The 25,325-nt window shown below is 49.0% G+C and overlaps 1 protein-coding gene and 1 long non-coding RNA gene across 2 annotated transcripts in view; one reads left to right on the forward strand and one right to left on the reverse strand.

Moving 5' to 3' along the window:
• SYNDIG1 (synapse differentiation inducing 1) overlaps positions 1 to 18,274 on the reverse strand; it is a 76,417-nt gene extending 58,143 nt beyond the window's left edge. Inside the window, exons 1-2 of the mRNA XM_056357831.1 lie at positions 18,101 to 18,274; positions 4,504 to 5,073 (exon numbers count right to left, since the gene is read on the reverse strand). Coding sequence (XP_056213806.1) covers positions 4,504 to 4,983 — 480 coding nt within the window. The 5' untranslated portion in view covers positions 4,984 to 5,073; positions 18,101 to 18,274. The remainder of the gene's footprint in view (positions 1 to 4,503; positions 5,074 to 18,100) is intronic.
• Positions 18,275 to 18,347: 73 nt separating this feature from the next.
• On the forward strand, positions 18,348 to 25,043 carry LOC130157323 (uncharacterized). The gene is made up of 3 exons (XR_008824799.1): positions 18,348 to 18,436; positions 20,392 to 22,169; positions 24,480 to 25,043. It is a non-coding gene; the product is annotated as an uncharacterized LOC130157323 (long non-coding RNA).
• The last annotated feature ends 282 nt before the right edge of the window (positions 25,044 to 25,325 follow it).

Consider the following 25,325-nt stretch of genomic DNA (forward strand, 5'->3'; position numbering starts at 1 on the left):
AGCTCTACACTTTCATGCTCACATTCAAAGGATGAGTTACACAGCAGCATGCAGCAATTTGTAGGGGAAAAAAAAGAAGGCAGGTTTAGCTTGAAAGCACTACATTTCCTTTCTTCTTTCACTCCCCAGAACATCCTCTTTATTTCATTTTCAGAGACTGTTTCAGACATTGCTGGGAAAAAGAAAAAGGGTTTTAAGAGAGAGCCCAGATGCATTCTCTTATGCGACACATATGAATAATTTAATTTGCTGCCATCAATAGCTTGAGTTCTCTAAATAAGCCATCTATCTAGAGGTTAGGAGGAAAACTAGCAGGAGTGTAATATGACAAATGATGTTTCCGGATAAAAGATGGCACTGCCTTTACACATGAACTCTAACAGGAGGGTATTTCAGCTAGCAATTCGTGTAATATTTCACTGCCGCCACATCTGACAAGTTGTCTGTCCATTAGTTGCTGCGTAAAGAACTCATAAGATATTTATAAGCATTCCAGAGATACCTAAATAGGGAATCATTTGATTTCAGGGATGGGCACTGAAGAGAGAAGTTTAAAGCTTTGACAGAAAGCGCAGCCTTCTGCTTTCATGCCTGGTAATCGCTGGAGCGAAGTGTGGCTGTATATGCTAATAAAAGCCATTTCAGAAATGTTTTTCCCTCCAGACAATTATGATTTTCATAGGCAGTATGAATAACATTACACCAGGACCTGAGAAACCCTGCTAGTAAAAAAATAAAAGTTAAACATGGCCACATTGCTGCAGTGATGCACAGGACCCCTGCTTAGGATGTCCCCTGCTCCTCTGCTACATCTCCCAGGTTCTTCAGAGTCCCCAGGCCGGGGGAGCAAAGAAGGTCCCTCCTTCTAGCAACTTGTCAGAGATATTCCTGGGCTGGACAGACCCATGCTGACAGGGATGACAGGTAACAGAGCAGCGGTCCTTGCAACCTGGCTGGGTCAGCTCTTCAAACCCAAATCAGATCGCTGTCAGCCAAAATAGCTGGGGTTTTTTTTCAGAAACTTTCCCTGGGGCAAAGTTTTCTGCAAGAGAACAGCAACCTTTCTGGTTATCAGGAGCCCAGCTCTCTTCAAAAACCAAACCCTGGCAGAAACACACTGACCAGCAGTAAAGCTATTTTCTGCGTGTGTCCATGGACTCCCACAAGTATTGCATGGCGGGGGTCACTACGAAGGGATGAGTTAGATTTTCCACATTTCTGAGAAGCTGAATACCCAGTCCTGAAAACCCCTAGGAAAGCACTCAACAATGAGACAGGCAATGCCAGGCGGATGTGGGGAAGAGAAATGTGTGGGGAAGAGAAATGACTCACAACCCCAGGGTTGCTCTGAATCCCAGAAGGCATTTTACTGAGATGCCTGCATTGGAAATCCATTCACCTTGCCCTGACATGTGAAGAACAGTTTTCAAGACACAACAGCTCTTCTGCACAAAGCTAATGTTTGTAAAAAGGCCTGTTTTCTCTCAGAAAGACATGCTAAAGCAGATAGGTTACAACAAAAAAACGTTCCAAGAACTGAGCCCTGATGTGCTTTTATACTATTCGGCTCCCGTCCCCTGATGAGCTGCAGCATGACAGTCAATGTGGCCAGATACTCAGCAACACGCTCCGCATCCTTGATGGCAGAACCAAATCTTTCAAGGATCTTGCAGTGGAGCAGCAAAACCTTGCACCTCTGCTGGATCAGCCTCTCTCATTGTTCTCTTTTTAACTTCTGCTCCCAGTCCTGGTGTTAACCCTTTCCACAACACTTTGGGTCTATTAGCAATTTTAAAAACCATTTGCTTCTTGTCAGTAACTGGTGGGGAAAAAAAGCTTTCTAGTGATCCAGACCTGTGCTCACTAGAGTGAATCACCAGTGCTGTGTGATTCAGGTGCTGTTTTTTTTTATTTGGACAGATAGGCAAATTTTTTGTAGTTAACAATCCGGCATGGTTCATTCCCCTGCTCAGTGACTGCTGCCCTCAAATACTTCTCTTCCATACCTGGAGTCTCAACACGTGAAGCTACGTCTCTAATGAACCTCCGTACTAGCCAAGCCCAGGAGGTCTTCACACATCTGGCCACATAGCTACAGCATCTGTCCACATGGGAACCAGAAGAACACAACACAGCAGTCACCTTTTTTGCTGGTCTTGTGCTGTCAAATGCATCTCTCCTCCCCATCTTTCTGCATGACCAGCCACAGCTGCAGAACTTGGACCTTCCTGGGATTGAAATTCCTCCCCTGGCTGAGAACCCTCGTGCTGAGCGCAGCTGCTCAGCACATTGGTCATTTGGGTCTGGTTCATGGAGAAACGTGAATATCTCAGCACTGCATGGGGCTGGCCAAGTAGCACAGCGATGGAGACTGACACTGGGCTAGAAGCAGAGGCTTCGAGCAATTCTAGCAATGTGTGTGTTTCCAGTCAGGCGGGTACTTCTTCAGACAGACCTTGCCTCATTTTCTCCTCCCTTGCTTCATTCTCCTGATGGAGAAACCCCAACACAGAAGAGAGGGGAGGCACATGGGTGAGCACTTTGTGAATGTTATCCTCTTCTGAGCACTTTTTGTTTGTAGGTCAGGATGGCTGCCCATACACCTCTCTGCTTATTAGCAGGGTAACAGCCCACAGGGTTAAGTGAGGCTGGGAATCCGTGATGCCAAATGCTGTATGCCCATTTAAGATGGGATACATGTGACCTTCTGGAGGCTACAGTCCAGAGAAACAGGTCAGAAAGAGGAGGAGCCAGGAAAAATGATGCACACACTGTCGCACCACAGTATCAGAATTTGAAGACTCTCCTCTCTTCACTCGAGATCGCCTCAGGGGAGGTGAAGGGTGACATCACTTTCCTCAGACCTTGTTTTACAGGTGGTTTTCTAGAAACAAATGTTCTCTACAAAAAGTTCATCAAGCTCCTACAGTACCACTCTGAAGAGGCACCCAGACTGAGGGCCCTACCTTGCAATGGCACCTTAAAAATCCCACCAAGAAAAGGAGAAAGATTTTTAGTATAAAATATGTTTTCCTTGTTCTGCTTATTTTCCTGGCCTTTTTCAGCCTATGCTCCAAGAGCTGGCTAAAGAAGGGCTTGCTAGATTCGGATTGACAACAGGGAGACAGGGTTTTTTGCTGCCTAAATGTCAGGCCAGATGTGTTAATAACACCATTAGGCAATTACATGCCTGCAGCAGCCACATGCATCACTACTGCAGGAGAGAAACTAGGGCAAAAAGGCAGCAACTAGGGATTTTGTTTTGATTTAGAAAACGAGACTTCCCACAGCCAATTCCGAAATGCTGGAGAAGGGTGTGATTTGAGCTAACACCCTCACATGCCTCCGAGACCAATTTTTTGTTACCCTGTGGAGGCACTGAATGCTGCATCGGTGACACACCCAAGGAAAAACACGTCTCTTCCTACCTTATCAATACCGAGAGAAAAGAGGATAAAAGAGAAGCCAGGCTCTTGTTGGGCTGCCCCTGTGCTGATCACAGGGTGAGATGCTGGTATTGCAGCAGGTGAAAATGGAAGTTTTAGGACTTGTTAGGTCTCAGTGGAGAAAACCCCGGCAACAAAGAAACACGAGCAAATAATCCCTCCATCTCAACTTGGACATTCGAGTTGAAGCTGTGGCTTTGCTCCAGCCAGCCAAACGCTCTTTGTTAGGTCAGGAGTCTGTGACCAGCACTGGAGAAAGTTCTGGGATCAGCAGCGTTATGCTCACCCTCCATTCCCCCACACACTGGCAAACACAGATCTGTGCCGTGCTTGGGCAGCTGGCTTCAGCCAAAACTAAAAAGATTTTTTTAAACAAAAAATGCATCATTTAAAAAAGAATGAAGTTGATTTCCATAGTCTGCCCCATTTGGAAAACAAAATGTACCTTAATTTATTGTGAGCCAATCAATGAAGCATGGGAACCTAAAAGAAAACATCGCATTTGGGATCTAATGAAATGCTTCACTCCATCACAAAAAAATCTTTGAATTATTTCAGAGACAGGGGGACTCATTGCAGATTGAAACCCAAAGACTTCTGATTTTTTTGAAAACCAAAGACTTCATTCAGAGATAGAATTGTTTCGTGTTTGAGCCAGTATGCAAAACAATCTGCTTTATGTCTAGCTCGTCAGGAGAAAGTAAGAGGCGATGCTGGCCTGCTGAGTAAGACAAGCTCCATCTACATGGGCAGATGCTCCTGGCCGTGACCTTACTTAGCATTCAAGCACATGGGTCTTCCTCGGTTTCTGACGGCCCATTCAGGGGCAGGAGGGAAATGCTAATCTCTGTTAGGGCTAGTGGAAGTTTTGCCATTAGTATCCGCAGAGTTGGGACTTTACCCAACAAATAAAGATGAGCAATCGCTCGCTGTCCTGGCTGGAGGAGAGCGTGATACAGCTGATCCCATGCAGACCAGCTCTTGGAGGCTGTACACTTAACCCCAAATATGCCCTCCTCCCCGCAGCCTTCCCCACATATCCCACATGTCATCTGACCTCTAGCTCTTGGAAGTCTTCCTCTTCTTCCACGTCATAGGAGAGGGTGTGAATCTTGATGTCATCCGCTGAGAGATCGATAAACTTGCTGTCCGGGTACTCCAGGCTGTCTTTGGTGGGCGAGTGGTCCTCGATGAAGGTGGTTTCACAGCACTCTGAGCCAATGTTCTCACCCCACGAGCGCAGCACGTTCTCCGAGTAGAGGATGATGTTGGGCCGGTAGTGAGACTCCACTGTCTGCTGCAGCATGTTGGGGTCCAGCAGCTGCTGCACGGGGTCATTCCTGCTGTTCTCCAGGCAGCTGGGAGAGGAAAGGCTGTCCGCTCGGCGGCTCTGGTACTGGGGGGTTGGGTACACAGAGACCAGACCATCTCGGCTCTCTGCCACTAAGTTCCTTGTGTTAATTAAACCATTCCTTTTCCCAGCTTCAGTGATCTTATTGTGCATTAGCACACTGTTCTGCTCAACCAAGCCATCCATACTGGGAGGTGTCTGAAGGAGTGGGACGGGTGGCCTTTATTTTGTTGTACCTTAGAAACAGGTCACACCGGGGCAGTGGCTCCCATTTTCCTGATGAAGAAAGGAAACAAATACCAAAGTGAGGACAAAGGCAATGAATAACATATCCAGGCACCCAAATCAACTCGCCTTTGGTATCACCTCATGAGGAAATACAGCCGTACATACGCGCATACCCTGCCCAAGCTCTCCATACATATCCCCGCTTGGAGAGGCCAAAACCCCCACCTCGAATCCATGGGGTGAACAGGAGCGGATGGATGGCAATGTGTGGTGACAGAGGACTTCTTGAGATGTCTTGGTAATGGTGGGCCCTGTCAGAGAAGGGCTATGATGCCTCCTCCATCCTCCCACTGGCACTTCTGGGGACAATGTCCCTTTCCTCTAAACACTCTGATAAGAGAGATGGGGAGGAAAACCAAAGATAAAGGATAAAAGAACCATTTTCAGTTCTCAGAAACCTGCAATTGCAAAGGGTAGGCAGCTGCTGCATTCAGCTGTCAGTCTCTGCAGCCACCCTTTGCCCCTGGCAAATGCTTTAGTACCCTTTGAAAACCCAGCTGAAGGCAAAGCAGCAGGCAGCGCTCTTTACATCAACCAAAAAACCACCACCTGAAGGCGAGATCAGATCTGACCCAGGGGAATTAGAACTCCTCTGGACGGGATGTCAGATCCCTGGTGTTGCTCTGGGCGCCCTAGTTCTTCCAGGGCTGTCCTGGTGTGACAGACTGATGGGCTGTGATGGGGCTTGCCAGCGTGACCATCCCTATCCATATTCACCTGGGAGACATGGAGCCACTGTCGCTTGAGCCCCCGGGGCTGTCTGTCTCCTTCTGCACGGGGGCGACAGCTGCCCTCTGCCTCACCAGACCACCACTGGCTGTTTTGTGTGGGATGCACTACGGTGTCGGAAACCAAAAGGATGGCTCAGAAGGCTAAAAGTACTTTCTTTGGAGGCCAAACACCTTCTCATCAGGACTGCAGTTCTGCTCAGGCACAGCCAAAGGGAAATGCTTTTTGCAATAGGGATGTACCTGCCACAGCAACAATGAGATCAGGGGTTTGTTTCTGGGCCTGCCTGACCACAGGAGTCACAGAAACGCCCTTGGCTTCAAAGAGCTTCGCGTGAGATCCTCTAAGGCCAAATTCTTAAGGTAGGATTACCTGTCCCCGGTGTGCTGCCTGGAAGAAAACAAGAATTACACATACAAGCACATGTACATCCGTATGTTTTTTACTCACTGCTTTCTGTTTCCCTTTTATAGCAGAGATCCTCTAACAGAGCAATGGCTCGCAAAAGCCTAATTTTATTTCCTCCAAATAACTCCAGACTTCAAACATCTGCAGTTTCCCTTTTGGCTTGCAAGAGATATTTAAACCATCGCTAAGAGCTGGTCTTCTGTTCTTATACTAGAAATTAAGCAAGAAACTTGTTTGATGCACAAGAGAGCTTAACGAAGTATGCTGCAATGTTTGCATTCACAGCACTTGGTTTATAACGTGTAGGAAACCCATTTTATGGTGGTGTCAAATAGTTCGGTGCCTAAGTGACCTGGCAGGAAAGCTACACAAGTGAGAATACACCACGGTGGGATCCCACAGAATTTACATCTGGGGAACCTGCTGGTAAAATTAACCAATTTGCAGATTAGCTTGGAAGCTTGGACTCGGTTTCACCAAAGGATCAGCCCCAAAGCCCTCAATCCCTTTGCAGCAGATAATTCTGAAAGCACGTGCCCAGCCTTCCCAAGGAAAACTCATTTCCAAATGCAGCCACGCCTGTGCTAGATGAACAGGGGACCGTGCCCTCCTCATGCTCCCAGTGGTAACGTCGGCCCTGGCAGCACAGATGTATGGGGGTGAGGTGGAGCTGCTCTTGGAGGAAGCAAGCCATGTGCAGCAGGAGACAGTGGGTTGGGAGACCAACACACTGATGTTTGCCGTAGGACAGGTGCTTGCAGAACAACCATCTCCCATCTGCCACCCTCCACTGAGCTGGCAATCTGCAAGTCCTCCTGTGGGCTGCTAAGACGTCCAAATTTGCTGTTCAGGAGGCTTCAGAGGCTGGGTGGGATGCAGACACCTCAGCTGGGGAACACCCGCTGCTTGACCCAGACTGGGTGGGACCACTCGGTGGGGAGATGTTCTGCTGTGCCTCCAACAGCTTGCTCACAAACCTCCCCTTCCTTCCTCCCAAAGAAACAAAATAAAAATGTATCACCAGAGGCAGAAGCTGAGAAAAACTCAGCTGAGGAGTAAGTTGTCAGGAGACTGCTCAGTTCCCCTGAGCTGGCTTAAAAAATGTGCAGGGCTCCCTGACATGTGACACCAACCATCAACCCCACTGAAGACAGACTTCACCCAAAACTAAACCACCTCTCCAGCATCCCTAGCCCTGCCATCTGTCTAAGCAATCTGAAACGGTCAGCAGAAATATGCCACAGCTGCAGTAGAAATTGGAAGAAGATGCACAAATCAAACAGGTCCTTTCCCAGAAAAATGGGCGAAGAGGTCAATAGTTTGTCACCACGCCAATGGCTACAGCAAAGCTGGGGTCAGGTCTCACTCCTCCAGGGGGTCCCGTCATTCCAACAAATGCATATAGTCCAGCTGGAGCAGCACTCAGGAAAATGCCGTTTTTAAGGCTGCTTTACTGCGTGCTTTCAGGCTGCGCTGTCAGCCTCCCTTCACGTTGTCTCTGTGCTCACCTACCATCCAGATAAAGCTTGGCTCTGGAAATGCAGGTCTCGCTTCAGGTGTTCCTCTGACAGCTGTCCTCTCTTCATGGAAAATGCTCGCTCTAATGGGTGCAAATGAGGCTTTGCAAGCACAGTGGCACCACAAGTAGCTGGTATGCAGACCGGTACGTGTTCCTCATGCATTTTAGGTGGTCATCTTGAAAGGGATGGGTTATGAGGAACAGTCACTCGCATCTCTTTAAAGTTGACTTGCATGGGGACATTCCAAAATCATGGGAAAGGAAAACCACCTTTCAGTTCTTCTCACACTCCTCAGCAACAAGAGAAGAGAAGTAAGCAGAGGCCACAGTGGAAAATGCTTTAGTGTGCCTAAGTGACCTGAGACCCAGGAGCACTTCAGAACATCACTGGGATGTCAGGACTGCCCCACACCATCCCTTGCTCCTCAGTGTTCATCAGCTTACGTTATGCAGCAGCCAAGTCCCTTTGGCTGACTAAAAGGAGGCCCGAGACTCAACATCATTTCGAAAGGTGGTTTGGTTCCATGGCGTTTGGAGTGCTGACAGGTAAGATTCTGCAAAAGACCTAAACCAGGACTGCTTATGATGGCTTTGGTACTCTACAGCTGGTACCTCCACCATCCTAAGGAACTAAGAACAACTACATTACAGGCTCAAGAATCCTCCCAAATCATCCACACTAGCAAAGCACTAGCACACCCCATAGCCTGGCTTCAGCCCGTGCCCTCTCCCAGAAAATACCTATGCTGCAGTAAGTAAGTGCCATGCATGCTCCTGAGAAGCCCAGATGGGAAAACCACCTTGTTTTGGCCGGTAGGAGAGCTGAGCAGCATGGCCACGGTCGATGTTGGACCTTTCAGCCCATGGGCGACAGGACCCATCCTGGCATGCCTCACTTATTAGGTAGGAGGGAGCCTGTGGTGTTGCTTAGACCACGGACCTAAATCCATCTGGCTGGGGCTTACCTGCTGTGCATTGTAACCGGTCTTGTAAAGCAATTCTGCAGAGTCTGAGTGACACTTTCCCCTGGAGGGGGGGGAGGGGGGCAAGGAAACTTCTGAAATGAGGAAAGGGCAAGACAGGGAGCATCCTTCCCACACAGAGCTCCTCCAGCAGTGGGGCATTGCTCAAGACATCCTCTCTGGAGTCCCACATAGCAGCGCATGCCTCGGGCAAGGTCAGCAGAGAGAGATGCAGATGGCAGCACGCAATCAAGCAAAATTGTTTAACCCTAGAGTCATTTCAATCTGTAAGCTGGCTGGCTACCTTACCAGAGCCTGACCCAATCTTCCTGGCCTTGCAAGTGTACCGCTTAATGGTAAGGATCTGGTGAGACTCTCATGTCTTTTCATTATAATATCTTAACATGGGGGAAAAAATAATAAAAATAATAATGTGGCATTGATTTTTATTTTCTGGGTGAAATTCTGGAGCGGCTGGCCATTAGGTTTAAATCAATAGCACCTTGATTGCCAGTGCATTTTGATGCATAGCTGAAACAAGGTCAATTGCTGTCTAGGGAAACTGAGAAACGGTTAAGGTACCCAGAGATTCTTCATCAATAAAAAGGCAGGATTAAGAGTGTTGTCAGCCACAAATGAAATTTCACATACTCATGTATAAAAGAGAACCTCCCCTGGGCTTTTCTCTTCCAAACCACTGGCTGAAGGGAGTTAAATCAGATTTCCAAGGCTTTTGTGACTTGCTGCTACCCCAGTGTTGGTGGGAGAATTAGACTGAAAGGCTGGACTTCATTTCACCTACTGCAGACACCCAAGGATGTTTCTTGGGAGAAATTAACTGCAGTTATGCAAGTTACACAGGACCAGTGAGTGGGCTCAGTCTCCCTTTGGAGCAACAATACCCTTGTAAAATACAGGGGGGGGACCCTCTCAGCTTAATACTAACCTTCAGATGAGTGAGGCAGGTGAAATGAGTCCCCCAGGTTCAGATGGAGGAGCAATGGACTGTGGCACGTGGTCACGAGTGATGCTTAGGGGCAAAAGGCAGCAAGTGCTTATGCAATGGCTCAGAGCCTGTCCCCTGCCTGCAGGGACTCCTTGAAGGTGGATTCAGTCGCCATCCTTTCACTAAGGTCTTTCACTGCCCTGTCCCGGGCCAGGCTCACATGTCTGTGACTCACAGGCAGGTCCTAAAATTAAGATTGCCCCAGTTTCCAGATCAAACTGCAGCCCAGAGGATCCCAGATGACAGCACGACTGAGCAGATACCCTCTGACAGACCACCTGAGGCAGCTGGAAGATGCCTCCCCTGCAGGGAGACAACACTCAAGGCGAAAAAGAGCCACTCTCATTACCCAGGACCACAGCAAGCTGACAAGTAAATGAAACTCATCAGAGCCCTTTAAATAAGTGAGCTGTTCCGTCTGCTCCGAGATGCAGAGTTAATTTAACTGGTTTGATTCAGGTTTCATTTGTCTTTGCACTGTTTGAATTTCTCCCCACAAATCACGCACGGGTACTCAGGCTGACCAGAAATAATTCTGCATTTTCAGACTTGAGGCTGGAACCAGAAGGGAAAATCAAGTTCAAGGTATTGACAAAGAGTAAATCAAACTTAAATCTAATTTTTACCTTGAGGATTAGACATTTTATCCAGGTCTCTGGTACTAAAAGTGAAACCATTAATGACTATAACCTTCATTCTTTCTGACTCCTTGCATTTCTGTTTTCTCTCTTTCTTATTTTAATAAGAAGCTGCAACCAGTGCCAAGATATTTAGTTTACAATGCTGTGGTTTATTGAGCTATCACTTCTGTTACAGCAGAGCCCAGCTACAGTAGCTGCAATGAGAGCTACGCTCTGCTGGGTGTTCTGCAGGCTCCTGCTATAATGACAGTCACTGACAAACTAATTAAGCAAAGGGTGTGAGACAGAGAAACACAAGCTATAGGGAGGGCAAGGGGAGAACGCTGTGCCCTGGGCTCTGGCAGACGAGAAGCAGAAGCCAGCTCTGCTGCCGCCCACCATCTTGAAACTCCCTCGCTCCTCCGTGACCGGGCAGGACACTTCTCCTGCCTCCACCGGGCTCTCCCCTTCACAGAGCTCTAGCACAGCCGCTGGGCGTTTCAGCCTTCTGGAGACCCCTGCCAGGTACCAAAAGTCCCGTGTGAGCAGCCAATCCAGCTACCTCTGAAATACCAGGCTACAGCTGAAAAGCCCCAGCCCTTTCCTCCCAGCAGCTGGGAAAGACGTTGATCCAGGCAGACCAGGCATCACCAGCCCAAAGGCCTGGTTGTCCTTGGTTTACTGCAGGACAACTTGGCGATGAAGGCAAGCCCTGGTGAGGCTGAAGGCAGATTCCCATCCACTGTCAAGGCTTCTGGCTGCGCCCGCTGCCATTCCCGGCAGATCTCGCAGAGCATCAGCCAGGAGGGGCTCACAGAGCTCGTATGACTCTGCACGGGGGTCCTGGATGTATGGGGAAAGCTTTCCCCCATGAAGACAGTCAGGCATTGGAGAAGATTGCCCAGGGAGGCTGTGCAGTCTCCATTCTTGGAGGTTTTTATGACCTCACTGAATGAAGCCCTGAGCATAGCTCACCCTGCCTTTAGCATGACATCAGCCTAGAGACCTCCTTGGGTTCCTTCAACTGGAGTTACTCTACAATCCACATCTCTCTGCTTCCACCTGACAGATTCCCATCTGTCTCCCATGTTCCCAACGAGACGAGTAACTGCTCCCATGTTCTTCTGCCAACCCCTCAGAGACTCTAAACCTAACACCAGCATGGCAAGAAGGGGCAATAATGGCCATGCCACCGGCAGAAATGGATGCAGCCTCATGACTACCAGATTCAAGAAAGTGCCGGTGGGTTTGGTGCTGGTTCCCCCAGTGCCAGCACACAGAAAGCAGAGAGGAGAAAGTTTCCTTGAAGAGCAAGCCAAATGGTGAGAGCTGCAGCCTGGTGAAAACCTTATTGTGAGAGGTTTGGAAGCTGCAGGTTTCCTGGTGCAAGCTTTCAGGTATGAGGGAGTTTTTAATGCATAATGCAATAGGCTTCAACACAGTTTAAGGCATTTCAAACATCTAGAAATTACAACAACACGTATGGACCTTTCGCTTGAAAGAAATCAGAGGCAATAGATGGATCTGGAGAGATGATTACGCAACGAAATATTTAAGGAAAGGAAAGAAAAAAAACTTCCCCACTTGTATTTTTCTTCTTTGATTTAGTTGGGCTCATTAAAATAGGTTTTGTTTTAAGAGAACACTGCTATTTCAGCAGCTGAAATTCCTTTTGACCTATTAAGTAAACTACAGGGAGTTTCATAAGGTGACACAACTAACTCACACTGGGAGAATTAGGAGTGCATGAATTTATGACAGTTAAATGTTTAATTTCTAACGATGGAAGTAAAAAGACCTCCATGCTATTTTAGTATTACCAATATGCAGCAAATCCACCGTGAGACATGGGCCTGTCCTGAAAAGGAAGGACTCGGAGTACAGTGAAATGCCCAAGGTCACATCAGACACAGTGGCAGAGTTGGAAATAAAATTCAGGTCTCTTGATTGCCTGTCCAGAGGTATATTTAAATGTGGAAACAATTAGCATATGCATATTAGATCTGCCTGAATAATTGATTGCTTTATTCAGTAGCTGAACCAAAGAACAGGGGAGAGAGAGGAGGGATTACCTTGTGTTGACCTAAAACATAAAATGTTATCCCTGCAACCAAACACTTCTGAGTAGATGGAAACACCCTGCTTGAGCCAAAATGAAATGTAATGTTTCATTTATTTATTTTTAATCGAACTAACTTGCTTTTGGTTCCATTTGCCTCAAGTTGCTTCCAATAAAAATGTGACATGTTCAGGATTTTTTAGCAATCCTCCTTCCCAACCAGTTTTGACAGCCTCAACCCTTTGTTGAGTTCAGTCTGAATTCACTTTTCTTTTTTTTTTTCATTTGATGACAAAAGCTGCATTTTCCAACTAATAAATAACTGACCTGAATAACAGCACCTGGCTGTAATGTAATAACCCTGCCTGTTGTGGAAGGCACCAGTACGAAACCACCTTGCCACCTGCACAACTTACAGCAATTACTTTCCAAAGTGAAAGCAGTCAAAAATCAGGCTCTGTGCCTTTCTAACCGAGAAATTCATTTCACCAACACAATCCAGCAAAGCTGGGTGTCAGAAAGCTATTATCAGCTGCCTAACTGCATCTGGACACACGAACGCTATGAATCAGCCCTGACGAAGTGGCTGGTGAGCTCAGTGCGAATCTGTGCAACACCTGCATCCTGCCCTGACGCTGCATCTCCGCACCGGCCAAGCCTTGTGCACGTGCTTCGGGACGTGGTTTAGCAGTGCCCTTGCCAGTCCAGGGTTAATGGTTGGACTCTATGACCTTAAAGGTCTTTTCCAACTGAAAAGATTCTGTGATTCTATGCCCGACACATGCACCTCTCCTTCCTTCCTTCCTGGCTGCAAGTACGCATTCTCCACTCGGAGCCTGGCTGTCCGGTAGCATGCACAGCACAGGATGCCTTCACACCGGCTTGTACCACCGGGTCCTTCGCAGCACTGCTGTTCCAAGAGTCCCCAACACCACACAAGAGGACCACCTGACAACCACAACTGCATCCAGCCTCATCACATCCCTCTTGAGCCCCCCACCCTCATTTCAAACCGGGGAGACTGAGTCATGAGGAGTGATTCTTGCTTTAAAATATACATCTCTCCCAACAGAAGGCTATGCTGACATTTCTTCTCCTTCCCTCCATCCATCCATCCCAAAAAGCTGTTCTGTAAAACTCTTGATTACGTCCAGCGCAATAAAACTAACTTTCATGACATAACATATAGAGAGACACTAATAATGAAATAGCTCAGGTCACTACCTTCAGCAGCGTGGTCAGGCTGAAGGATCTGTTGGCCAACTTGAAGAGCAGGAAATTGCACTGCCTTTCACTTCCAAAGCAAGTGAATACAGCTGTTCTCTGGAGTGTATAATTGCATCCTTAATTGTTCAGAGTGCCCTCACTGAGAAAAATCTCTTCCAAAGTGAGTCCCACAACTCTCCCGCATGGAGTCTCTGCCCAAGAGCTGCTCCAGCTCCTGGGGAAAGCTTAGACTCAGACCCACACCTACCATGCCAGGTTTGGGGCCAGAACTGTCACTCTTGTGGTTCTAACCATGACCCAGAGTGAAAACTTATGCACAGCTGGACTGCTTGTTTATTTGATAGACAAGCCACACTCACAGGAGAAAAGATGCGATGCCTCAGTCTTCCTGGTCCCTATGCCACGGAGTCTGCATAGATTCTGAGAAGGACTGAGCTACCCACAAAACCTCCTGCCTAGTCTCAGTGACACCTTGTGTTGCAAGAGAACTAAAATTCTCCAGCTTACAAGAAGGTTGTTGGTACTCTGCCCTGTAGAAACCTGCAGCAAGGCAAAGTCCCTGCCACACACAACGGAGCATCGCAACGAATCCTGAGAGGCTCACCCAGGAATATCAACATCACAGCATCACCTGGCCCTCTTGGTCTGCCTGCAGGCTGACACCAGTGCCCCAAAATGCATGTTGGCATCTGTAACCAGACTGCCCACAGACAGAAACACCTATACGTGGCTCCAGGGCTGGGCCTACTCACTCAACTCTCACTCCTGATGGGCAGCCAAGCCACCCCCCGAGCCTGGTTCTCGTTCACACCCTGCTCATCTGGCTCTACTGGCGTCTCCACACTGCATGCAAGAAGCAAAGCAAGACAAGACACCTGCCTCACACCTGTTCTGCATGTTACACCCCAGCACTATGCTCCAGGCTGGGATTTAGATACTCCTGAAGCAGGAATGATAAATAATGAGAGGATGGCACAGGAAGACAGCCTGGTGGTGCAGGCGTGGTGCAAAGTGAAGGTTTCTGTACCTCCTGCCCCAAGCAAAGCACCCCCAGGTTGTAAGTCACTTTGCTAGAAAAACAGATCTGTGATACTGTAAAATTGCTAGTGCCAGTTCATCAGGGCAAGGATGATTAGATTAAGCAGCCACTCCTGGGCAGCCTTGCTTCATCAGGCTCTAGAAGAATTGCAGAGCTCGGAATACGCTGTGGAACAAAAGCTTTAGAGAGTAAGTGATTTAGACATAGCAAGACTGGTAGCTGGAGGTAGATAGGGCAGGCAGGGAAACACTGGGAAGTAGCATCAGTGGGTGTAGATTGACATTTACAAGCCCTGCTTAACCCCCTACTCATCCCTCCCTGCAGAAATCAGAGTTGAAATGAATAATGGGGCCCATTAGACTCAGGGCATCGCTAAAGCCTGAAGAAAAATCCTATAAACCCTTCCCCCTGGGAGGAGAAGGAACATAGAACCTATGAGACTTCTGCATGGGAGGCACAGGCATTTGGCTGGCAGCACATCAACTCAGCGTTGCCTCTTGTCATCTTGCAAGCCACATGCAGTGGGGAGAAGGGAGATCCTCCCGTTGCAGAGGGCAGGACAATAGGAGCTGGAAGGTGGGTGGGTGGCATGAGAACACCGTGCACTGGGAGAGGACTGGGTCAGCCACTGCATGTAGCAGGCAGCTGCGGTGGGAGATGTCCTGAAGAAGCACGCTGAGCACAGCTGTCCTGCAGGACCTGACACCAGGCTGGATGTCTCACGGGACCTAGGATGGGCAGGTCGCCCCTCAAGGAGCTGAACTCTTTGACTATGCCATCATTGTCTTCCAAGCAAATTATCCATTTGCAAGCACTCATTCAGAGATCTTTGTTCTTCCTGGGGATTTTTAAGGGGTCTGAGCACACAAACCCCATCAAACCTCTGCTCGAATTATGCCTACTTGATGTGAACAGTCAGTTCATTTTTCCCATGCCTCAGTGAACTATAGTCTCAGAGCTTAGGACAGAAATGCTTTACAGTATGGATTTGGATGGATGGTTAATGAGGGAACTTTGCACATTCAGGTTTTATATAGATACATATGCACAGATACACATCTACAGGGATGCCATGTATAAAACTGGAAGTGCTAAAGGCATGCATGGACTCACAACTCTCATATACTGCACCACTATTCAAAAATGCAGTCTTTGCTGATGCAATGCAAATCACCACAGTTTGTCACTTTTCTGATATTAACACACCGAATTCAAAGCACGAAATATTTTGATTCTTAGGTACTAAAAGTTGGATCAGCTCCACCTGAATCCTCAGGGTCACAGACATTTATATCTGAAGAGGTGCATTCTGCTGTGATCTCATTGCTCAAAGTAGTTTCCAACTTTTACTGGAGGAAGAGTATTTAGAAACATTTGATTTGATACCCAGAGAATGTGTATTTAGACATGAGCAGATATACCCTCGCACACTTACATGCAGACACTATTGACATTTCTTAAAGCAAAGTCACTGAACATGCAGAGTATCTTCCTCCTGTTTAAACCTCTGCATTTTTTCCTCCATTGTTCCCCAATGGCACTGTATAAACTATAACCTGTAAAAACTGAAGTCTTCCAAGTGAAGAAAACAAAATTTGGAAATCCTAGTATGTAACCTGCAGTCTTAATAACCACATAGGCAGTATTAAAATCTCTCCTGGACAGAAGCATTTATACCTGCCTGCAGATACAGATATAAGGTAGAGAGAAAGATAAAAATCCTTATCCAGCTATGCTGCACCTTTTCTCTAATACTTTCCTCAGAAGGGAAAACATTTTAAATCCAGAAAGATACCTTCCTCAAGTTAAATGTGTTGTGATGCTGCCTATATACACTAGTACTGCATTACATCTGCATTTGTGTAACGAAGAGCCTTCCTGTGCCTGTGAGATTTATTCCAGAGCGTATGGCACCCATGGTTGAGATGTCTGCCTGCCCACTTAATAAAGGCAGACTTCGTTTAATCTGTACACCCTGGCATGACCTGTAGTTACCAAACTGCCAATAAAATGTCACCTTGGCCAGTAAAATCAGAAGTGGCTTATTCTTTGGAGCGAGGTGATTTGAAACTAATATGAAGAGCATCTAAATGCAGCTACTTTGAAGACGATAGCTCATTAACTATAATTAAGAGCACGTCATTTAAATACATGAATGTAGAAATGCATTCTCTGCTCTGACTGCATTTTATGATATACGATAATCCCCCTGAAAGTACCAGTTAACTCATCTTCTTGGGTTTAAGAATATCAAAGCATCTTTTAATTGTTGTTAATGCCCTGTTTATGAGGGATTAATGTCTAATTATTTGTGATCTGAATATTTAATCTCCCTGGAAAGTTTAGATCTTTTTTTTTTTCCACCTTCTTTCTCTCTCATTACACACTGAGGCTGCAGCCTCCCCTCCTGTTACTTTGAAGACACAGTTCAACAGATTGCTCTCCAGAGCAACTCCTGCCACTAGGTAGCTCCATGTTCTCACGGGGGACAGAACCCCGCAGCACCGCCCGCCCCGCACAGCCCCTTGCACCCCTCCCGCTGCAGCGCACCCCGGGCCGCGGGCGCTGCCAGCCGCGCTCCGGGAAGGATGCTGCTCCCGCGCTGCCAGTTCCAGAACGGTCTCAACGCATTTGCCAGCCTCTTCCTACTGAACGGTTCTCCCCGAGCCCGTGCGAGGTGCTTTAGTGATACCCGACCCAGAGTGATGGGACAGGCGTGGGGGACTTACCCGAGTGGCCCCTCTCTGCCACTGAACAGAGGGACCACTCCTGCCTCCTCGCCTTAAGCATCCCTCTCTCCAACTGGGCTGCCCGCAAACTGGAGGCGGGGAAGGCAGCGCCACGCACCCGGCACCTCTCGGGCAGGGCGGCGAGGGCAGGGTGGCTGCAGGGAGCCCCCCTCCCCTTTCCCGTCGCGCTGCGCAGCCCCGCGCCCCCTGCCCGGCCAGAGGCTGCCTTGCCCGGCGCTGCGAGGGGAACGTGCTCCGGTACAGGGACCGGGGGGGGAGGGATTCCTCCGGGGGGGAGGGAAGGGAAAAGGAGGACCCCACGCACAGTTTCCCTTCCAGTGCTCCCAATCCAAACCTTGCCCCTGCACTGGAAAAGCCTGATCCCTTCCCAGACCCCCTCCCGGCGCGGCGGGCACAGACGGGGACGCGCTAATTTCGGCTCCCGGCAGGGCACTGGGCGTCCGTGCCCCGCCCCCCCCCACCACCACCCGCGGTGCCTAGGGGGGCAGCATCGCGGCCCCATATTCCTGCGCTCCCCGGGGCTCCCCCCGGAGACTCTTGGCCGCGGCGGCTGCGGGAGGTGCGGTGCCCCCCCGTCCCCGCTCGCTGCCCGGCGGCCCCGCTCCAAAGCATGGAGGGGGGGAGGGATTTGGTGCATCGCTTCCCGGAGGGGAGGGGAGGGGATGGGATGGGGTGGGATGGGGGGGTGTCACTCACCTCCCTGCAAGGTGACCCGCAGCGCGGTGCTCCCGCCGGGGGGAGCGGCGGTGCTCCCGGCCGGCGGCGGCTCAGCGCCCGGGCGCGGTGCCCGGCAGCATCCCGGCGGCGGGGGCGGCGGGGGGGCCGGGGCCGGGCAGCGCGGGCGGGCAGCGGGGCTGCGCTGCCTGCACCCGCCGGGCTGCACTGTGCGCTCAACTCGCGGGGAGGAGGAGGAGGAGGAGGAAGAGGAGGAGGGAGCGAGGGAGGGAGGGAGCGAGGGAGGCAGGAGAACCAGCCCTGCGTGGCGGAGCGGCCAACTTTCCTCCTGCAGCAGGAGCAGCCTCCCATCCCCTGGTGTGTACACCCGCCCCCCCGCCCCGGTACGGCAAAACCCTCCCCCTCCCAGCCCCCTGCCTCCTCCCCCTCCCTTGGCCTTCCTCCCAGCCGGGGGTCTCCGCTGCTCCCCACGCACCGCAGCTCCGCGCCCCTCCGGGGGCCCCGGCTCCTCCCACCCCCACCCCCCGGGGCACCCCGGTACGGATTCCACAGCCACAGGCACCTGCCAGCACAGGGCACAGCACCCCAACTCCCCCAGGTGATGGGGGAGCTCCGGCGCGTCTGAAGAACTTTATTTGTGTGGGTTTATTTTTTAGCTTGGTGACGAGGTGCCGGGCTGCGCGCTGCAGCACTGAGGGGGCGGGGGGAGCTTCCCTGCTTCCCTAATAACCACACGTAACCCGGGAAAGCAGGGTTCACTCGTTCGTCTTCCCACCCCCAGCAGGCCTGCTAGCCAAGTCATTTGCCTAAAAGCTTCTCTGTCACCACTTCTTTCTGGATGCTTTAACATCTATGGCTCGAGCTGCTGTTGGAGGATCACAGGCAGGGTTTGGATCGCTGCTGCTCCTCGCTGCTGCAGGGGGAGGCGCGAGGCCCTACAGCCCTGGTGCGTTTGTGTTGCCCCCACCTCTCTCCCCAGGTTAAGGCTGTTTTCTCTCCCTGCTTGCTTGTTGTTATTCATACTCACAAAATAACCCCTGCCAAATTTTGCTGAAGGAGAATGTCCAAGATTTAAAACACACCTTAACTAACCTGAGCCTCTCTCGGGGATTTTTCAGCAGAAAAATCCCTCAAGCCTCCTCTTTCACAATGTCTTAGTGCTCTTCCAAACTCTTTGTTTTCAGTATATCCTAGTGGTACTTGCAAAAGATTTTTCTTTCCGTCTAAATAGCTGCTCCCTTGCTCATCCCTGACTTGCTCTGGACTTCAGGGAGGTTTTTTGTGTCTTACAGAACACAGCTTCTTCCTTAATGTAATAGGCACTGGGTGGCAGTAAATATGTAATCAGCAGAAAAAATAGCCCCAAATGATGATCACCCTGATTCTCCAAAGTGCTTTTCACCTTTCCTTTCTTGGGAACAGAAGCCTGTAAACCACATTCATTCTGCCTTTACTGAGTAAGACTTTTAGGAAAAAGACTGTCTCTCTGTTCTGCTTGTACAGGAACAAAACTCTAGGGGGGCTGGCTTGCAGCCAAATGAGTACAAGCTACTACAGTGCAAATTCGTACCATCAGGCGTTACTGCTACTGATTGGAGATATCAGCTGGCTTGGATGGATGGTGAATTCCTGGCAAAACACAGTTTCTTAGTGACCACAACTATTTGTGCAGTAGGAGGAAGCATGGCAAGATTTCCAAAAGGATTTGTTAGATATTTTCTTGGGAGGAAAAAAAAGGGCATTTATAGAAAACGGAGGGTGGAAGGGATATCTGGGTTATCAAGTCAAATTTTCTGGCTTCCAGGCAGCCACATCCTGTGAGCCTGTTTGTTTCCTTCTGACACTTCCAAAATGAAGTGTTTTCCATGCTGTTTCGCAAGGTGAGATTCAGTGACATCAGTAAGGTAACCATTATCTCTAGCACTGTTCCTCCACCTTTCCCATTCTCCCTATACCAAACAAAGCATGCTTTTCACTCAGTCCAGGAAGACCATGGACCTTTGTGTCCATGAGAAAACAAAACCTAATTTGGTTTAGTTGAGTTTTGCAGCAGAAACAAGAAAATCTTAGTGGAGCAATCACAATTCAACCACCACAATGGTTGTAACTGTTGCTACAGACCAGGACATACTTCGCTCTTTCTTTTCGTCAACCTCTTCTCTTGCCGAGAACCACTGAAGAAGGAGCTTAGCAGTGCTCTGACTAGTGTTAATCGTGCCAGTTCCCTGTGTGCACTGAGCTTGCCATAAATTGGCCTATTCCTGACGCTGGGAAGCTAACAGCTATGCCTGGCTTGATTTTGGTATTTGCAGCTCTCATTGTCCACCTGGTTCCCTGCTGATTTTTGGGGAAAGGCTTTCAAAGACCAAGAGAAAGCTTGTGGCGAGGTGAATTGCAGCAGACCGGTTTGTGATTGGGAGGTTTCTCTTCATGTCTAGCAGCATCACTGAGCGTCTTCTTCAACAGCGCATAAGCATGCACAATCCTCACTGCATTGGACCAACACATTTCACAGCTTCTTGGTAAGAACTGTGGGTGGGAAGAAATCAGGGAGATTCATGCTACGTGTCTAGCAATGGCAACTGACCCTTTCTCTCTGTTTCTAAAGGCACTTTTCATCCCGCCAGGGAGGATACAGATGCACCTCAGTAGGAAAGCTTCTGTGTAGACAGAAGCGCAAAGCACTGCAGTGACAGAGAGCAGCATGAGGAGATGTTTGAAAGAGGTAAGGCAGGGGAGGAAGAAAAGTCCAGCTCCCTCGGGTCTGATGGCTGTTGGAGGCTTGCTGCAGCTGCTTGCTAATCTAATTTTATGCCAGAAATCTGCCAGGACAAACTGCATAGCAGGCAGGGACCCCTTCTTGCTTTGGAAACAGGTTTTCTTCCCAGGGCCTCTAAGCAAGGCTCAGCTGTAGCCTGAGCTCCTGAGAAGCTACCATTCCAAGACCTGATGAATAGTAAGAACAAGAAAAATCCTTGCAAAAAGAAAAAGTGAGAGGCAAGGCCACCTAGAGCAGAGGGAGAGGTGGGAGCAGTGCAGGGCAGCCCAGGCTGGCCTGGGAGCCTCCATGGGTCCAGCAGTCTCCTGCTGTCTGTGAGGAGCTGGGGATTTGGGAGCCATAAAGGCAGAATGTAAAGAAAAAATGCCACCCAGATGCAGAAATTACTGGAGATATACGAACAGCTTTTCTTGAAATGTGGTGTTTTGCAGAAGTTAAGGAAGGATGAGACTTCACAGGCGTATATCATTATAGCTCCAGGGAAATCATTTTGTCACTGGTTGCCCTGATCAGGGCTGGTACAAGGACTTACCCTGACCAAGCATTTGACCACTGGCTTCAGTGGAAGCACCCTAAGTAACTGCACCTGGTCGGAGAGACACACAGTCCTGATCGACAGCCTGCTCTTCGCTCTCTGGATGCTCTGCGCCACCGTTAGCAGTCAGTCTGTGAGAGCCCTTGGAGGCAGAGCTGCTCTGAAAGCCTCCTGGCCAAAACCACCCAGGAGGCATCACAGCGTTAGGAGCAGGAGAGAGGCTCCATTGGGAAACCACATGTCAAATGCTGCAGGCAGTGACCATTGCGGTAGCCATGAGGATTTGGGGAGCATCATTAGCTGGGACATCTATTGATGTGCTGAAATGCTCATGGGAGCTGGTGGGAGAAATGTTAGGCTGTGGTCCTCACTGTCCCAACAAAGTCTGAGGGTCTCGGGTGTGGTGTGTGCTCTGGGAGGCCCAGGACACCCTGAGCAGTAGAGTGGAAAGACAGTGACCTGCGAGTGCATCCCTGGGCGCTAGGAAGAGCAGCAGCACCACCTATCACCAGAGAAGGAAGAAGGAGAGAAGACAGACAAAACGCTGCTCCTTCTCACAGTTCCCAGTACAAGATTGGAGCCCAGACCTTCGAGATGACCAAAGAGAAACTTCATTCTTCCAGCAGAAGAAGCTGGCTTCAGTCTTTCCCTGCAACTTTCCTGCTAAAGGCTCCTGCTGGCTCTGCGGATAGCTCCGTATAGGTCCATGATCTAGCATCCTTTGCTGCAGAGGAAACAAAACGTCACCTAACGCCTCTGTCAGGAACAGACCCCAGGTAACACGACAACGCTTGTCTGTCTAAGGGAGGTAGCCCAGTCGATGTTCTCAGCCTTAACAGCCTGGGGGAGTGGTCATGGAGTGACACTGCGGTGGTGCAGAGGGAGATGGAGGGAATGGAAAGGAGCAGGTTTCAGGAGGAAAGGACTGAGAGCTGGTATTTACAGTGATAATGAGCCGGGGGGGGGGGGGGGGCGGGTGGGGTGGGTGGGAAACCTGCAGACCAACCAAACAGGTCTCCGAGACTGCCGGAATGGCTCATTGTTTAGAGGACAGAACTGGGCTCTAGGACCCTGTGCTCCAAACATGTAGGGCTGTTGGCTCTGCAGGTCAGCACTCAAGGGCTCTCTTTGTCAAAAAACCTGGCACCGTAGGTACCGGTGTGGTCTGAACCACATTTCACTTGATTATAATTCAGAGTGATGGTACAGAGCAATCGGGAAGTAGCCCAAAATCTGTAATCTCTTTCTGCCAAAGGCAAGAACAATCTTTCCATTTAATTGGATCAGACCCCAAAGGTCTAGCCAGGAGTGCTTTTAACTTTCTGAGAAAGAAAATGGGTTAGCTGAGATGGCTGAGCTGGGTGGGTGCTGAAGTTTGTGTTGATTTGTTTGCTGGCAATTGAAACCAGAATAAAAATGAAAGCTTGGGTTAACCCAAGCTGAGCATTTTTTTTTCTTATTCTGTATTTACAGCAAATGGAAAAGTAAAATACATAATTTTTTGGCTGAACCACATAGCTTAGCTTACAACCAATGTTTCAGTGCTTTGAACTGTTCTTTACTCCTGTTAACTGGATCTGCTTGTTTACTTGCAACAGAGGAAGAATCCAAACACAATCTCTGCCACGCTTAGCCTAATCTGCACCAAGAGAGTGGAGTGTGGCTGCTAGATAACATCTGCTGGGAGGATGGAGTAAACAGGATGTGGGTCTTTACATCTGGTACTAAATTAACTTGGAAAGACCTGTTAGCAAAAGTGTTTCACGTACACAAGTCGTCAGCCCAGTCTCTGGAAGGGGTTGTCTGTGCCTCCTTCCCTCGAGATGAGTTACATGAATTCAGCTAAAGTGGCCCAGTTTCTCATATGTCCAGGATCTAAGAGACTCAGAAGCTCAAAAAAAAAAAAAATAAATCACATTGCTTTTATTTTGCCATCTGTGCCTCATCTCACTGCATGCAGTTCTCATGTTTGAACTTTTTGGGATTCTTCCAGGAAGCCTTACAGCAAGCGCTGGCACCAGTGCTTCTCTATTCATAAGGCAGCTACTTGACTGGTACAGACAGCTCCAAGGGAGAGGGAACTGTATCATTGCTGTGCTGCCTCGCATTGCTGGCCTTCCAAGGTATCCAGGAAAGGCACAGGTTAATGCTAATTGAGATGCGGCCATCTGTCAGACAGAAAACATGCCAAGGCCACCCTGTGATTTTTTATAAGGGAAAGAACCAGTCACTGGTGACAATATTTAGGCGCTACAGACCTTGACCAGAGACAGACAGATATCTAAGATGATAAAGGTTCCCTTTGGACATGATCAGGAATCTCCTGAGTTGTTCAGCTCCTCACTTTAAATGCCTTTTCATCCCCTGGGAAACTGCAGCGTAACTGCTTTAAGTTAAACACATCTTTGGTGCTGAGTGCCATGAGAATTGACCTATTATTTGTCTTACGGTGTTGCTCAGGTTCCCAGTATGGAGAGATATGTATGTAAACATAGTAAGAGACAGCCCTTTCTCCAGAGATCTGATCCTATAAGTAACCAGGACAGGAAAAGCTGGGGGTGGAGAGCAGCACCTAGTCCCACTGGAGGTCTTGGACCTAGATTCATATGGGCATGTTGATGCCTAACTGGGCAGACATTAAGTTAAATTAAACAACTTGCAGATTGTCATGTTGGGTTGGTTCAGCCCCTTAAACAGAGCTGCCTGGGCCTGTGGAGAACCCTGTGTCACCCAGACAGTGTCAATGGACTCTGCACGAGACATCTGGGAGAGCTTGACATCCCTGGAGCAATGGCTGGAGGCAGGAGGATGCCCCAATAGTTAGGGACCTGAGCTGAGCCCTATGGATCTGATTTCCACCTTGGCAATTGCAATTTAAAGAGAGTGCCAGCACCTTTTCTTGCTGCCTGCAGTGGGTGAAACCCCCTAGCTTAGAAGCCTCAACAGCAGCTCTGCATGAAGGACGCAATGGTTTCCAAATTCTCCATCATCCTGCAGATTTAAACTAGTCAGTGCCTGTCCTGTAACATTCAAAAAGTGCTTTGGCAAGAAACAAATGATAATACTTTTCCTTTCTGCACTAACAGGCCATGAAAATAAAAGAGTTCCAATTCCCACCTTCGGTCTCCTGCTGCAGCTCCCATGGCAAGGGTGCAGCCTCACTGCTCCTCAGGATGTCTGCCAAGAGCTTGCGGAGGGTCAGACCTGTTTAAGGCATGCAAGCAGATGATGGGACCTGGCCTCAGGTTTGCCTACCTGGAAAGACCATGGGAAACTGCTGGGCGTGATGAGAGAAGATGCTGAACATGAAAAATAGTGAAGTGAGAAGCTGATGAGGGTTACAGGTAGCGCCATGAGGAACAGTCAGGTTTCACAGGCAGGCAGGACAACGACACTGATATGAAAACTTGTGGAAGTGCAAACTTAAGGAAACAGGCCAGAAGTATAGGACATCATGGTTAGCAAGTAGTGTAATTAAGGAGAGATGGCTTCAATGCTCCTTAATGAACAGTCCCACAAACATCTCACTACATTCACTGAAGGAATTAATCCGTCTGGCTGATAAATACCCAGTTGCCAGGAATACTCATTGAATTAACTGATGCCACCTTAAAATGCAGAGGAGAATAAAATTTTATTTTATTAATTTCTATGTGCTTACCTGCCTTTTATGTATGATGAGGGGTTTTCCTCCCCTTGGAGCAGCTGTTAAAGAGAGAGGACAGGATTTTCACAAAGAAAATGGCCTGACAAATACCCTGGAGGTGCTCTGGTGGTTCTCTGCTTGCCCTGTGCAATGCAGGAAGCCTTGGAGGGACCCATCGGCATGCTGTGTTCGGAGTGCCGTAGCTCACGGCGTGGCTCCTGTGGCACCCTGCTGTGACTATGGAGATGCTTTTGAGGTGGGCATACTCCACTTGTCCTCATCTATC

This window comes from Falco biarmicus, chromosome 12 (genome assembly GCF_023638135.1).
Source record: "Falco biarmicus isolate bFalBia1 chromosome 12, bFalBia1.pri, whole genome shotgun sequence".
NCBI classification, from domain to species: Eukaryota; Metazoa; Chordata; class Aves; order Falconiformes; family Falconidae; genus Falco; species Falco biarmicus.